Raw genomic sequence first — 15,648 nt, forward strand, 5'->3', positions numbered from 1 at the left:
AATACTTGATTGGTGGGATGGAAATAGAATTGATATTAATGCTATATTATGTATATATATTGTATATATATTGTATATATTCTGCACAAACGCTTCACGTTTCTTGTCATGCAAACACTCACGTTGTGGACACAAAACAGGTGCTTGTTAATATAATTTTCGTCGAGGGAATTGAAAATGTCACAGTTGAGCAGAGAAACGGATTAATCCCAAGGATTGCAAACGTTTCGCCCAAACGTGCTATATAACATAAAAACTCGGAGAAATTTTGCTCAAAAACAACTCAAGTTAAACAAGTTGCATCCTTGATTATTACTGCATGAATATATTATTACGTTTGAATTATTGTTCCGCTTATTGCATCATTTGCATGCGTAATCAATATAGTGCATCGATCAAAATATAATACAAACCAATAATTTGCTAAAATATAACTACATGTTAGTCGAATCATATTAAATATACTGTCTAAATAAAACTGTCACTCAACGCCCGAAGTCCAATCTTTTCTCAATAGTCAAATTGGAATTGTTTATGTATTTGAAAACAAAACTGCCTCGCTCCCTTTTATCCCTATGCAATGCTTTGGATTTAACAAATACTGAAATTAGATATATCATTGAATCGTTGTCTGTTCAGTATAAATTTTGAGGTGACTATTGATTTTCCTGCATTCCGGTTACCCAGATTCACTGTCTCCGAAGAGTGACTATAGCTTTCTGTTGTTGTTTTTCAAATGAGTATTTGAAATATAATTATAATTTTTTATAAAACTGTGTTGATTCTTATTTGTAAACACCTGGAAGTCTAAAACAATTAGTCGCCTCAGGCTCGTTGATTACAAGCCTAAATTCACTTCGCCTTCGGCTCATATATTCACTTCGTCTTCAGCGCATATATTCACTTCGCCTTCTGCGACTATAATTACTAAATTAGGGAGTTTACGATTCACGACGCGGCATGCAAGCTCGACGATGCGCTTGCAAAACAAGAAAACTCCTAACGCGAAATTAACGTTGGATATACAAACGAAAACAATTAGATATGTAAAACGTATTCTACTTTAGCGTTTAGGCTATAATTTAAAAACTATTCGCTTTTATAGTGGTCTTTCGTGGCTTATTTACCTGTTGTCTTTCTGTGTATTTTTGTCACCCTGAATTTGGTCCATATAATAAACAGAACATTACACGGTTCGCTCGAATATATGGATTTTATGTTCTCGTGTCAAAAACAATATCTCTCTCGTTCGCCAGTTTGGTCGAGAATTTCCCGGCAAACATAATATAACAATACAAAACTAATTTGATATAATCACAGAAAATTCAGTCAGGTACTTTTTTTAATCTTTAAATATCTACAGGTGCAATCGAAGTGCCGGGTGACATCATTATAGGTGGGCTGTTTCCACTTCACAAGAAAAGTACCGAAAACGAAAATGCCTGCGGAAATTTCAGCGAGGTTCCGGGATATCAGTACATGTCGGCGATGCTGTTCGCGATCGAGGAAGTGAATAATGATCCAGATATTTTACAAAACATCAGCCTTGGGGCGCAGATATACGACACGTGTCAAAGCAAAACCATTGCAAATGACGCGGCGAAGCAATTCATAAAAGCAACTTTGAATCGCGAGAGTGCTGACCAACTTGCTGGGGTTATAGGAGCTCTGAGTAGCGGGGTTTCCGAGACGGTTGCTAATTTTCTACGGGTTTATGAAATACCACAGATAAGCTACTCTTCCACGAGCATAACCCTAAGCAATAAAGACATCTACAGCTATTTCCTAAGAGTCGTTGCCCCGGACACGTTCCAAGCCCAAGCGATGGTTGACATCATAAAGAAATTCGGTTGGAACTACGTCGCGACTGTTAATTCTGCTGGAACGTATGGGACAAAAGGCATGGAAGAATTCTGGAAGGCTGCTGAAAGAAATGGCATCTGTATTGACATAAAAGAAAGCTTCACTAGTGCATTTCCTACAATAGCTGATTACGAAGACAAGATTAGGAAGATATTCAAAAGAGCCGAGCAAAGCAAGGTGTCCGTAATCGTGGTTTTTGGCACACAGACTGTGGTACGACGTTTGTTAGAGGCTGCGCTGAAGTTCTCCTCACGTGCACCACGACATTTTACGTGGATAGGAAGCGACGGCTGGAGTAATCGACACGAAGTCGTTGAAACTGCAGAAGAGGCCGCCCTAGGAGCTCTGACTATCATGATGAGAACTGGGACAGTCCCGGAGAAATTTAAAGAACATTTTTCCAGTTTTAATTTGACAAATTATCCACTGAGGAACAAAAGGTATGTTGGGCATGCGCAGTAGGACATATATAAGCAGGAAGGTGTTGCGAGTTTAGGTACCCACTAGGGGGATTACAGCGGTTTCTATGCATACAGAAAATCCACAAGAGGGACGTCAAAAATTGCTCAAATTTCGCATTTTTTCAACATAAACTTTGTCCCATTTTCACGTAGAGCGAACGAAAATGGCGTTAAACACCCTGACAAATAATAGGATTTACCGTTTGGGTCTGTTTGCACTCTACAATCAAATTAGCATTGTAAATACATGTACACAGTAAAATTAAAGACGTGACAATCCAATCGTCTGAAGTCTAAACTGCATACTTAAATTATTCCAATTTTCAGATTCTTTCACGAATTCTGGGAAAATCGTTTTAAGTGCAAGTTGACGCGACCCAACAGATCGAGGTTTGGGTTGTACGACAGAAATTGCTATGGCAACGAGCCGCTGAAGAATGTCGCCATCCAATACAGTCCAGTAAGGGTCGTCATTAATGCCGTGAAAGCTTACGCCCTCGCCTTGGACAGCCTGCAAAAAGAGCTCTGCCCTAATCAGACGGGAGTTTGCCCGAATATGGCAAAGTTTGACCGCACAAGGCTTTTGGAACATCTTAAGAATGTAACATTTTGGGATCCGTTGGTGAACACAACTGTGAAATTTGACAAGAATTACGAGGTCAGTGGCATGTACGACATCATCAATTTTAGAAAACAAGATGGCGTCGGAAAATACGTGCGCGTGGGGACCTGGGACGGGGAGATAGTCGACGGTCAAATCGTTTCAAAGCTCGTACTTGACAGAAATATATCGTGGCTAAAGGGGGAGAGCAGTCCACCTGCTTCGTACTGCTCTGAGAACTGCTTTTCTGATCAAACTAAAATGGCAATACACACATTTGACTTCAAGTGCTGTTGGAAGTGCAAAACTTGCAGCAAATTACAGATCGTCGTGAACAACAGTTGTAACGATGGTCCAGAAGGATGGGTACCAAACTCCAACAGAACCGGCTGGGTGAAACGAGAACTGGTCTATCAAAATTTGAGTGATGACTGGTCTATAGCAATGATGTTCTTCTCTGTCGTTGCACTGTTGCTAACATTGGGTGTTACCATAATGTATATCGTGCACAAAGATAATCGTTTGCTGAAAGCGACCGGAAGAGAACTTTGCTTTGTCATGCTGGCTGGAATCGCCATGTGTTTCCTAGTACCCGTTCTGTTTATCGCGAAGCCAGCAGATTCTGTTTGCTACACACGTAACGTGTTCACTGGCCTAGCACTCGCCATGTGTTACGCGCCGTTATTCATGAAAGTCAACAGAATATATCGCATTTTCACGAGCGCGAAATCGACGATCGCGCGCCCGACATTGGTGACGCCCCATATGCAAATTTTGATCACTTTTGGTCTTGTCACGGTGCAGCTGCTGTTCACGACGTTGTGGATGACGGCCAAACCAGTCAAGGCTGAAGAGATCTACTATAGCGATAGCAGCGAGCTCGTGTTGGAGTGCACTGCTGATTCGTTCGGCTTCGCCGGAAACTTATCTTTCGTGATGATCCTAATGCTCCTGTGTACGGTTTATGCCTTCAAGACCAGAGAGTTTCCAAAGAATTTCAACGAATCCAAGTACATCGGCGTTACGATGTACGTGACATGCGCAGTGTGGGTGATCTTCTTTCCATTTTATCTCAACTCGAGTCACCGCGACATTCACGCAACTCTGGTTTCGGGGGTTTACGTCATCATTGGTTTGGTGACGCTGTTTGGTCTCTTTGGCCACAAGGTTTATGTCGTTTATCGAGTTCACGATTTGCGCAATGAAGATCTTGTGATGACGACACAGTCTGGGCAGAAGAACGCGCCCAATCAACAGTAAGACATCGAAGGGATAAGAAACTGAACTCTATACCTGTATAACTGGAGATATTCGCTGAACTATGTTTGCATTGAGTTATTAACAAAGATCTACTAGCTTGTACCACTGGAGTTATTTACTTAACTCTACTTGTATAAATAGAGTTATTAAATGAAGTCTGCTTGTATAAAAATTTACTTGTAACTAGAGTTATTAAATGAATTCTGCGTGTATAACTAGAGTTATTAAATGAATTCTGCGTGTATAACTAGAGTTATTAAATGAATTCTGCGTGTAGCTATAACTAGAGTTATTAAATGAATTCTGCGTGTATAACTAGAGTTATTAACTAAAATTTACTTGTATAACTAGAGTTATTAAATGAATTCTGCATGTATAACTAGAGTTATTAACTAAAATTTACTTGTAAAACTAGAGTTATTAATTGAATTCTGCGTGTATCACTATAGAGTTATTAACTAAAATTTACTTGTATCACTGAAGTTATTAAATTGAACTCTACATATAATAAACAGTAAATTATTTTTTGGTTAAAGAGTTTAAGATGGACAGAGTTGAGATAGAATTTTGTGGATTTTTAATACAGTTTTAAAGTAAAACAGCTAGGCTTTATGTCTTTTAGGATATCATGCTTCAGTAAATATCAAGATAACGTAGAAATAATTTAAAAACTTTGAGTGACACTATTTCCATTATTTAAGACCCGTTTTAGACATCGAACTTTTCATGTGCCGAGTAGCTTATTAACATTAGGTTCGGTTAAGTTCTTTAACCCACATGGTCTTCTTATAGTCAGCTTTATTTCTTTTTTGTATACATCCTGTCTATGCCACGTCCACAAGACTCGCGGCCTGCATGGCAACAGGTCACAAAGTTGTTTTTGTCAAAAAGGTGAAACAACAGACCAGTGAAACTCGTTTGAGTGGAACGGCCTTTCGAAATTACAAGCGAACTATGGCAAAAAGATTGACACGTTAGTCATGGCAAAACCAGGGCACGAGCGTCTCTGTAGTTAAAACGTAGCCGTTTAATAAAACAAGAATAAGTCAAGAAAGAGTCTAAGCTATAGAAATTAATGATTTATTCACGATTCTTTAAACAGATCTCCAGCTGTGAAATTTACTTCCTTGCTAAATTTAATTAAAATATAATTATACTATTCCAATACGAAACATTGGCGTTCAACGTTTGCATTTTGCATTTCTGATGAGCGTTAGCGTTGACAACGTTAGCGATCTGCATTTCTCTCATTTTTCACGCACAAAGAAAAAAGCAAAAAAACATATCAAAAATATGAATTTACTTGACATGCACATAAAGAGGATTGAAAATTTCGTATGTACCTTAGCTACCACTTCAATTTCGGCTATCTTTGGCATACGATTATTAGTAAATGCTTATTATAATTGATAGATTTGGTATATTTATTCATGGCTCAGACTCCATGCACTGCAGGTACCGTGTGAACGCAACTTGTATTACACACATTTATTTATAGTATAACTATAGTATATTTATAGTACGTATATATAGTTATATATAGTTATACTATAAATAAATGAGTGTAATACAAGTTCCGTTCACATGCACGGTACCTGCAGTGTATAAATTATAAAGCAACAGAAGAACATTATCACCGACGACGAAGATTTTAGTAGCTTCTTTGCCAAGTAAAATTGGCGCCATTTATGTCATATATGTTAATTAAGGTATCGATAATTTTTAGTGTCTTACTTCAAATAAACAATTCACGACTGGGCTGCCCATTGAGATAATAAAATACACGCGGGATTCACCCTCTCTTTTAAAACAAGAAAATAATTTCCTAAGTTACCCAGGCCTGAGCTTATACTATATGAAGTGACTCAAATGCATTGGAATATATTTAAATAATTCAGTATACAAAACAGCCATATGACCATACATGACATTATATCACTGGAATTTTTTTTTCAAAATCCATGTTATGGACATAGTACGGTTGGTAGTTTGAAATAATACTGAAGTTTACAATATCCATACTAATTGCCATTTTTATAGTATGTATATTTTTAAAAAAGCAGTAAACAATACCTGTTTTTCATTATTTATAAAGCATGCAGGCATTTTATGCACTCTCAAGCAGCTTAAGTGACTGCTAAAAATTCAAACTGTTAATTTTCGTACGTTAATATTTAATGAAGTCGACCCTTAAAAGCATTGAACTGACATTTTTTCATTAGAATTATAATTAAAACAACACTTTGAAAAAGCATTTAACAGTTAAAGCGACGGTGTAACATCTTTCATATTTTTTTATGTCTCCGCAAAATGACAAACCGGTAAACCGCATCTTTACGGCAAATGCGAAAAGTACAAACGAAATAGACGGCTACCTGTTTTAACACCCCAGAGCTTGTTGATTATACAGACCGTTCCTATTTCACCTCATCTCATTTCGTATAGAGTTCTTAAAAACGATTTAATATACAAAAATAATTGTTTATTATTTTTATATAATGATTTTTCTCTTCATAAACAGGGTCTACGTATTAACCCACTTAATATTCATACATGTTCGCTTCTATTCAATAACAAAATTTCGTAGGCCCCTGGGAATTATTAAGGTTGCGTTTTTTTATACACCCTGTATCAATTGAACTCTTGTCATTTCATAAGAATATGTTATGCTTCGCTTCGGAGCCCACCCAGTCCCCTTGATATAGACACGATTGAAAAGTGACTAGCTTACCGAGATAATGAAATTCATTACAATAAAGAGGCAATTATGCATGCAAACATTTCATATTCATAATGAAAACAGAGACAGAGACAAGCAGTTATTTTAGCACCTGAAGGAAGAACACCACAGAACCGCAGTGCAGAACGAGTATCGGGGAAACATGACGATTTCACATTCAACGAGGCAAATATCTGCGAGTTTTCAATGCATCATCTTAATAATACTCAATGTTGGAACACGCTTTGCACTGACCACAAGTGAACACGGTATGTTTGCATTTCCTTATATATTTTGAAAACTGCGTATAATGAAAGACTAATCAGGTTAAGCTATTGCTGTAATGCGCTTTTTACCTCGCCTAGCCGGGATAATTCGCTCTATGTAAACAGGCTCTTCACGGTGGTTGGGTGCACCAGTAACAACATTTTGTTATTATTGTAAGCATAAAAATTGCACTCCCCGTTGTATATAAAGCTATTCGAACCAGGAAGTGAAAAGATCAAGTTGAGCTAAAGCTGCTTTAACCTTTCGCGAGAAGGATATTTACTGTCTGACTTGCAAGTTTAGTGTCATTCAGTAGAACTCAACTCTTCTACATTTGATTTACTCGTTTCAAGCAAAATCTATTCAAAAAATGCAATATTGTTCTATTATTACCAAATTGCGGTGCCCGCGCCAAGTTTGGCAGCGCATTATATTCTGCCTGTGAGTTTGTTTGTTCGCATCAATACGTTTCCTTAATCGCCTAGTAAAAATTCCTTGCACATGCTTAGAATGCTTGAAATTTTTTCCTAATTATTACTATTAATCTTGTTGTACGTTTGCCAAATTCCTTTTTTAAGGGAACGTTCTTTTTTCAATTTCAATCTCAAACTCTGATAATTGCGTGCATCTCTGCTTTTATGCACCCAAGAAGGACAAAAATGCCACCATTCGATTCAGCGTAAGATATTATACTTACAGGTCTTAAATATATTACTAAATAAGAGTATTCGCAGCGATTTATGACGTTTGAAAGACAAACGAAATTGAATTGTTGACAAATCGCTCAAAATTACTATGCTATACTTTACTAGTAATATATATAGTCAGGCGCGGATCCAGCCGAAAATCTGACCGTGTCATATAGGACTAGAAATTTTCCGGTCGGGGGGGGGGGGGCGTATGGCGAAGGGGCTATGGACCCTCCGAAACAAACATTTTCTGAGCTTTGGTTCTACAATATTCTTCAGGGAACGTTTAAAAGCGAATATTGTAAATCCCTGTACTTTCATAAAACCACAAAACCATTTTGAAAATTTTTGGTAAGGTATTTACGGATATTTCATTCACACTCAACATAACGTGAAATTTGCATACACAAATTATTCACAGCGTAAATGCAAATTTGTATCATAGGGCGCTTTCCATTAAGCGGCCAAAAAGGTCAGACCGGTCATATTTTAAATTGAAATAGAGTATTTCGTTAAGAATATAGCGGTGAAACTGCATTTCCCGTGTTAGGCAGATGTAAATAACGATATACTTTTGTCTGTACCGACTACCGAAATACAACAGAACCGGTCTGGCCGTTTTTCCGTATAAAGGAGAGCGCCCATAGTTCGATTTAAAACCTAAAAGTCTTACCTTACAAGGACATTGGGTAACGATTTTCAGTATTTATCTCTTGGGAAATAGCAGTTTAAAAATTGTCGTTGCGATTGTAAACGCGAGCGAGCGAAGCCTGTCTTTAGTAATAATTCCATCATGTTGTAGCCTGAAGAGCGATATTTCCCCTGAAATATGCTCGCTTAGATTTGCTTTTGAGAAATTTCGACGGATTCATGTATTAATGCATTCGATTCAGCCTGAATCAGCCAGGATGCAGCGAACAGACCAATTTAACGTGTTATGTATAAACTATATCCGAGTTCGAAGTCGAGAAGTGTCGAACTTTATTGTTTATCATGTTTATTGCGCAATCAAAAACAGGCCACCGTGTCGCACCGTGTCGCACCGTGGCTCACGTGGCAAAAGCTTGCCCTGTGATTGGTTTGCTACACTGCACCGTGTCCGAGCGTTACTATATTTAGTAACAATTGCGCAATAATCTGCACGCTGACCGTGTCAACTAGTTGCTGTGATCGCAGCTTCGAATGCACGACTGGCTTCCGAACATACTCGGCACAATTCGGCAAGCTTTCGGCGAATTTTATAGTTCGTGTTAACTGAACATCGTATATGAAACAAGGAATAATAATTGGGAATTTGTTCCCACTTTAGCAGGAATTGGTATAATTGACAACGATTACGAAAGATATTTCTCAAATTATTTGTTTTAGACATATATTTCCTTAATTTTGGTGTGATTCAAAGAATTAATATGTACTTCTAAATAATGTGTGAATATTAGATTGCAGATGGGAAATTCTGGATGGGAAAATCTGACCGTGGCTCGAGCCACGTTCGATACGGTCTAGATCCGCGCCTGATAGTAAGTTTGGTCTTTGATATCTTTCATATCGTTGGTTTTCTCTTTTAATTTTCGTCCTTAAATAAGTGGATCGGTCTTACATTACGATTTATTTTATAGTACTTTGAGCCAAATATACTCTATTTCGAAGGTTTTAAAGTATAGTTTCAATAAGCGAACTTTATGACAAACCGCTCAAAATTATTAAACAAAATAAAAATGCAGTACGCTTAATCCTTGACTTCTGTATCGTTGCTTTTTTAGTTTCCGGCTCTACACCAGTTTATTCGTCTCACGTTTCTTATGGGCGGCCGTTACCACCAAAAATACTATAGTTGTAAAATGAAGCAGCAAAAAGTGAAATATATCAACAACAATGCAACTGGCTTAACCAACGTTCGATTGCTCGATCTTGGTGGTTAAAATAGCACAGCAAAAGTGTTAATAGCACAGCTTCATTTTAAACAGATCAAGTAAAGCAGAATAATAGAACAACTAAAAACGTGAAATCGCTTGGTCCAAAATAGCTTGTAGTTCAAAATAGCTTATTTGAAAATAGCTTAATGTGAAATAACCTAATGCGAAATAACTTTACGTGAAATAGCCTAATTTGAAACGCGTATAATGCGTTTAAGATACTAGCTATCTCATCGAATCAACAACGAGCATAGATAATTGAAAGTCAGGCGTCGAATATAATCGTTTGTAGGGAACTAATGCAATACAAGAAAAAGAAGCAATTAAACAAAAATACATACCGATTAGAGATGATATCTTCTTGTCTTCTTGAAAGGAAGAAAAAACCACGTGCAAAGTTTGCGGGCGCCTCATAGTCGAATACTTGGTGTTGTACAAACTCCAGTTCAGCGCGTTGAACGTGCTATTTCAAGTTAGGCTATTTCACGTTAGCCTATTTCAAGGTTAGCTATTTCAAATTAGCCTATTTCACAACAGGCTATTTCACATTAGGCTGTTTGAAATTTGGCAATTTCACATTAGGCTGTTTCAAATTAGGCTATTTCACGTAAAGCTATTTCGCATTAGGTTATTTCACATTAAGCTATTTTTAAATAAGCTATTTTGAACTACAAGTTATTTTGGACCAAGCGATTTCACGTTTTTAGTTGTTCTATTATTCTGCTTTACTTGATCTGTTTAAAATGAAGCTGTGCTATTAACACTTTTGCTGTGCTATTTTAACCATCAAGATCGAGCAATCGAACGTTTGGTTAAGCCAGTTGCATTGTTGTTGATATATTTCACTTTTTGCTGCTTCATTTTACAACTATAGTATTTTTGGTGGTAACGGCCGCCCATAGTTTCTCTTCATTTTGATAGTATTTTTAGATAGTATTTTTAGCCTAAATACTTTATTTCTGAAGATTTTAAAACGGCGCAATTTTGACCTTAATGTACCAACCAACCAGGCTGCGGCCGACAGGAGAATGTAAGTTGGTGATGTCGTTAGAAATGAGCGGACGTTTTATTTCTAGGCAAGCATTGCGAGCACCGCATTTTAGTACTGTGTCTGGTTATCGAACTTAATCATACGCGTGCGTAATTTGATTGTAAGTTTCAATGCACGTGAGAGAGCAATATACGTCGACTTTCGTTCTCTACTGTACGTCTTCCAAGTAGTTTTTAGTATTCCCCTTCTCCTTTTACCTTCTGGTGCCCAGCTCATAGCAACATTGCAATCAACATTGCAATGATCATTCCTAATAGTATGACCAATCATTTTCTATCTACCAGACATCACTTCCACACTCAGAGGCCACACTCACATGGTCTTGCCATAGGATTCTGAGGATCTTCCTCAAGCACCTATTACGGACGGAATACATTCACAATTTATTATCTCCTTTTGTTCATCTTCCATATCTCAGATCCATTGAGTAACACTGGCGCCTCAGTTTTGTTTTTCTCGAGATGCTATTACAGATTCAGATCTGCTTTAATTTGTTAAATGCACCTCTGGCTTTCGATAACCTGTTCTTTAAGTCCTTCATACCACCTCCCTCTTTACAAACTTTGGTTCCCAAGTACACGAACGCATCGACACCTTCAACATCGTGTCCAATGATTGTGATCTTTTCTTGGTTTTTTGCATTGATCCTCATCGTTTTTGTCTTCTCTTCGTTAATTTTGAGTCCCACCCGTATGGCCTCTTCGTCCAGCCTTGTCGTTTTATCCTGAATCTGCTGCTTGGTAGATGAAATCAGGACTATGTACATAGTCGTGTATTATACACGCAAACGGCAAAATTGTTTACGAAAAGCCGGCTTTACACAGTGCGCGCATGCTGATTGGTCACAAAGATTGTTTCTGAAATACCATGTCTCCCGTCAAAATATAATAAATTCTGAAAACACAGACCAAATTAATGTAATTAATAAAATTTAGCCAGAATTCTTAGAAAAGCAGGACCTTTCTAAATCCCTTAATATTTACAGGTGTCATCGAAGTTCCCGGTGACATCATAATAGGTGGTCTGTTTCCACTTCACAAGAAAAGTATCGAAAACGAAAATGTCTGTGGAAATTTCAGCGAGGTTCCGGGATATCAGTACATGTCAGCGATGCTGTTCGAGATCGAAGAAGTGAATAATGATCCAGATATTTTACAAAATATAACCCTTGGAGCTCAGATATACGACACGTGTCAAAGCAAAACCATTGCAAATGAAGCGGCGAAGCAATTCATAAAAGCAACTTTGATTCGCGAGAGTGCTGGCCAACTTGCTGGGGTTATAGGAGCTATGAGTAGCGGAGTTTCCGAGACGGTTGCTAATTTTCTACGGGTTTTTGAAATACCACAGATAAGCTACGCTTCCACGAGCATAACTCTAAGCAATAAAGACATCTACAGCTATTTCCTAAGGGTCGTTGCCCCGGACACGTTCCAAGCCCAAGCGATGGTTGACATCATAAAGAGATTCGGTTGGAACTACGTCGCAACTGTTAATTCTGCTGGAACATATGGGACAAAAGGCATGGAAGAATTCTGGAAGGCTGCTGAAAGAAATGGCATCTGTATTGACATAAAAGAAAGCTTCACTAGCGCATTTCCTACAATAGCTGATTACGAGGACACGATTAAGAGGGTATTCGAGAGAGCCCAGCAAAGCAACGTGTCTGTAATCGTGGTTTTTGGCACACAGACTGTGATACGACATTTGCTAGAGGCTGCGCTGAAGTTCACCTCACGTGCACCACGACATTTCACGTGGATAGGAAGCGACGGCTGGAGTAATCGACCCGTCGTTGAAACTGCAGAAAAGGCCGCCCTCGGAGCTCTGACTATCATGGTGAGAACTGGAACAGTCCCGCAAAAGTTTAAAGATCATTTTTCCAGTTTCAATTTGACAAATTATCCACTGAAGAACAAGAGGTATGTTGCGCATGCGCAGTAGGAAATACATAAGCCAGAATAAGTTGCGAGTTTATCTACCTGGAATTTGCGCCTACTGTCTATGAAATCTGCTTAAACATACATCGACAAACAGTATAATGTAATAAACCACGTCTGCATAGTACCACCAGTGATAAATATCACGTTGCAAAAAGTTTAACAATACCCAAAATAATCAATTTTTAGATACTTTTACGAATTCTGGGAGAATCGATTCCGGTGCAAGTTGACTGAACACAACGGATCGTGGTCTCGGGTATACGACAGAAATTGCTATGGCAACGAGTCGCTGAAAAATGTCGCCATTGACTACAGTCCAGTACGAGTCGTCATCAATTCCGTGAAAGCTTACGCCCTCGCCTTGAACAGCCTGCAAAAAGAGCTCTGCCCTAATCAGACGGGAGTTTGCCCGAATATGACAAGCTTTGACCGTACAATGCTTTTGGAACATCTTCAGAATGTCACATTTTCGGATCCGTTGGCGAACACAACTTTGAAATTTGACAAGAATTACGAGGTCAGTGGCATGTACGACATCATCAATTTTAGAAAACAAGATGGCGTCGGAAAATACGTGCGCGTGGGGACCTGGGACGGGGAGATAATCGACGGTCAAATCGTTTCAAACTTCGTACTTGACAGAAATATATCGTGGCTAAAGGGAGAAAGCAGTCCACCTGCTTCGTACTGCTCTGAGAACTGCTTTTCTGATCAAACTAAAATGGAAATACACACATTTGACTTCAAGTGCTGTTGGAAGTGCAAAACATGTAGTAAATTACAGATCGTCGTGAACAACAGTTGTAAGGATGGTCCAGAAGGTTGGGTACCAAACTCCGACAGAAACGGCTGGGTAAAGAGGAGACTGGTCTACCAAAATTTGAATGATGACTGGTCCATAGCAATGATATTCCTCTCCGTCGTTGCACTGTTGCTAACATTGGGTGTTACCATAATGTATATCGTGCACAAAGATAATCGTTTGCTGAAAGCGACCGGAAGAGAACTTTGCTTTGTCATGCTGGCTGGAATCGCGATGTGTTTCCTAGTACCCGTTCTGTTTATCGCGAAGCCAGCAGATTCTGTTTGCTACACACGTAACGTGTTCACTGGCCTAGCACTCGCCATGTGTTACGCGCCGTTATTCATGAAAGTCAACAGAATATATCGCATTTTCACGAGCGCGAAATCGACGATCGAGCGCCCGGCATTGGTGACGCCCCGTATGCAAATTTTGATCACTTTTGGTCTTGTCACGGTGCAGCTGCTGTTCACGGCGTTGTGGATGACGGCCAAACCAGTGAAGGCTCAAGAGATCTACTATAGCGATAGCAGCGAGCTCGTGTTGGAGTGCACTGCTGATTTGTTCGGCTTCGCCGGAAACTTATCTTTCGTGATGATCCTAATGCTCCTGTGTACGGTTTATGCCTTCAAGACCAGAGAGTTTCCAAAGAATTTCAACGAATCCAAGTACATCGGCGTTACGATGTACGTGACATGCGCAGTGTGGGTGATCTTCTTTCCATTCTATTTCAACTCGACTCACCGCGACATTCACCCGACTCTGGTTTCGGGTGTTTACGTCATCATTGGTTTGGTGACGCTGTTTGGTCTCTTTGGCCACAAGGTTTATGTCGTGTTTCGAGTTCACGATTTGCGCAATGAAGATCTCCTGTTGAGCACACGGTCTAGGCAGAAGAACGCGAACAGTACTGAACTGAACTCTAAATGTATAACCGGAGTTATAAAATGAACTCTACTTGTATAACTGCAGTTATTCACTGAACTATGTTTCCATAACTACAGTTGTGAACTGAACTCTGCATAACATATAATTAATAGTATTTTTTTTCATATTAAGGGTTTTAAGACGGGCAAATTTCAAATAATTTTTCTAGAGATTTTGTTTGCATGATTATAGGTGTTAACTGAACTATACATATACTCCTAAAACTAGAGTTATTAAGAAGAATCTACTAGCTTGTACATCTGCTCTACTTAACTCTACTTTTGTAACTGGAGTTATTAACTAAACTCTACTTGTATAACCGGAGTTATTAACTAAAATTTACTTGTATAACTAGAGTTATTAATGAATTCTGCGTGTATAACTAGAATTATTAACTAAAATTTACTTGTATAACTACAGTTATTAATTGAATTCAGCGTGTATTACTAGAGTTATTAACTATTATTTACTTGTATCATTGAAGTTATTCAATTGCACTCTACATATAGTAAACAGTAAATTATTTTTTGGTTAAAGAGTTTAAGATGGACAAAGTTGAGATAGACAAAGTTAATACAGTTTTAAAGTAGAACAGGCTTTATGTCTTTGGGATATCATGCTTCAGTAAATATCAAGATAACGTAGAAATAATTTAAGAACTTTGAGTGACACTATTTCAATTATTTATAAGACCCGATTCAGACATCGAACTTTTCATGTGCCGAATAGCTTATTAACATTAGGTTCGACACATGAAAAGTTAAACGTCTCAAACAGGCCTATAAGTTCTTTAACCCACATATGGTTTTCTTATCGTTAGAGCTTTATTTCTTTTTTGTATACATCCTGTCTATCAGTCTATGTGGCGTCCACGAAACTCGCTTGGCAACAGGTCACAAAGTTGTTTTTGTAAAAAGGTGAAGCAACAGACCAGTAAAACTCGATTGAGTGGAACGGCCTTTTGAATTACAAGCGAACTATACTCTATAGCAAAAAGATTGACACGTTGATCACGGCAAAACCAGGGCACGAGCGTCTCGGTAGTTAAGACGTAGCCGTTTCTCCGAATCGCGCAAACATAAAGGAGAATAATACAAGAATCAGTCAAGAGTCTAAGCTATAGAAATTAATGAATGATTCAATTCACGA

General features: G+C 38.4%; 2 protein-coding genes across 2 annotated transcripts; both read left to right on the forward strand.

Annotated features, from left to right (window-relative positions):
• The first annotated feature begins 1,748 nt into the window (after nt 1-1,748).
• On the forward strand, nt 1,749-4,468 carry LOC114515882 (metabotropic glutamate receptor 4-like). The gene is made up of 2 exons (XM_028535202.1): nt 1,749-2,303; nt 2,652-4,468. Exons 1-2 carry the CDS (start codon nt 1,825-1,827, stop codon nt 4,183-4,185), a joined length of 2,013 nt encoding a protein of 670 aa, XP_028391003.1. The 5' UTR covers nt 1,749-1,824; the 3' UTR covers nt 4,186-4,468.
• A 2,546-nt stretch (nt 4,469-7,014) lies between these two features.
• On the forward strand, nt 7,015-14,910 carry LOC114515880 (metabotropic glutamate receptor 4-like). Its single transcript, XM_028535199.1, has 3 exons — nt 7,015-7,173; nt 11,813-12,749; nt 12,957-14,910. Exons 1-3 carry the CDS (start codon nt 7,068-7,070, stop codon nt 14,521-14,523), a joined length of 2,610 nt encoding a protein of 869 aa, XP_028391000.1. The 5' UTR covers nt 7,015-7,067; the 3' UTR covers nt 14,524-14,910.
• Nucleotides 14,911-15,648: the final 738 nt, after the last annotated feature.

This window comes from Dendronephthya gigantea, unplaced genomic scaffold, assembly GCF_004324835.1.
Source record: "Dendronephthya gigantea isolate DGI-Jeju-01 unplaced genomic scaffold, DenGig_1.0 000005F, whole genome shotgun sequence".
Lineage (NCBI taxonomy): Eukaryota > Metazoa > Cnidaria > Anthozoa > Malacalcyonacea > Nephtheidae > Dendronephthya > Dendronephthya gigantea.

Excerpts from the sequence above, each read along its gene's own strand:
- LOC114515882 (XM_028535202.1), top strand. The coding sequence starts at position 1,825 with ATGGTTGACATCATAAAGAAATTCGGTTGGAACTACGTCGCGACTGTT. Across the intron at positions 2,304-2,651 it reads TATCCACTGAGGAACAAAAG|ATTCTTTCACGAATTCTGGG; the intron begins GTATGTTGGGCA and ends TCCAATTTTCAG.
- LOC114515880 (XM_028535199.1), top strand. The coding sequence starts at position 7,068 with ATGACGATTTCACATTCAACGAGGCAAATATCTGCGAGTTTTCAATGC. Across the intron at positions 7,174-11,812 it reads ACTGACCACAAGTGAACACG|GTGTCATCGAAGTTCCCGGT; the intron begins GTATGTTTGCAT and ends TAATATTTACAG. Across the intron at positions 12,750-12,956 it reads TATCCACTGAAGAACAAGAG|ATACTTTTACGAATTCTGGG; the intron begins GTATGTTGCGCA and ends ATCAATTTTTAG.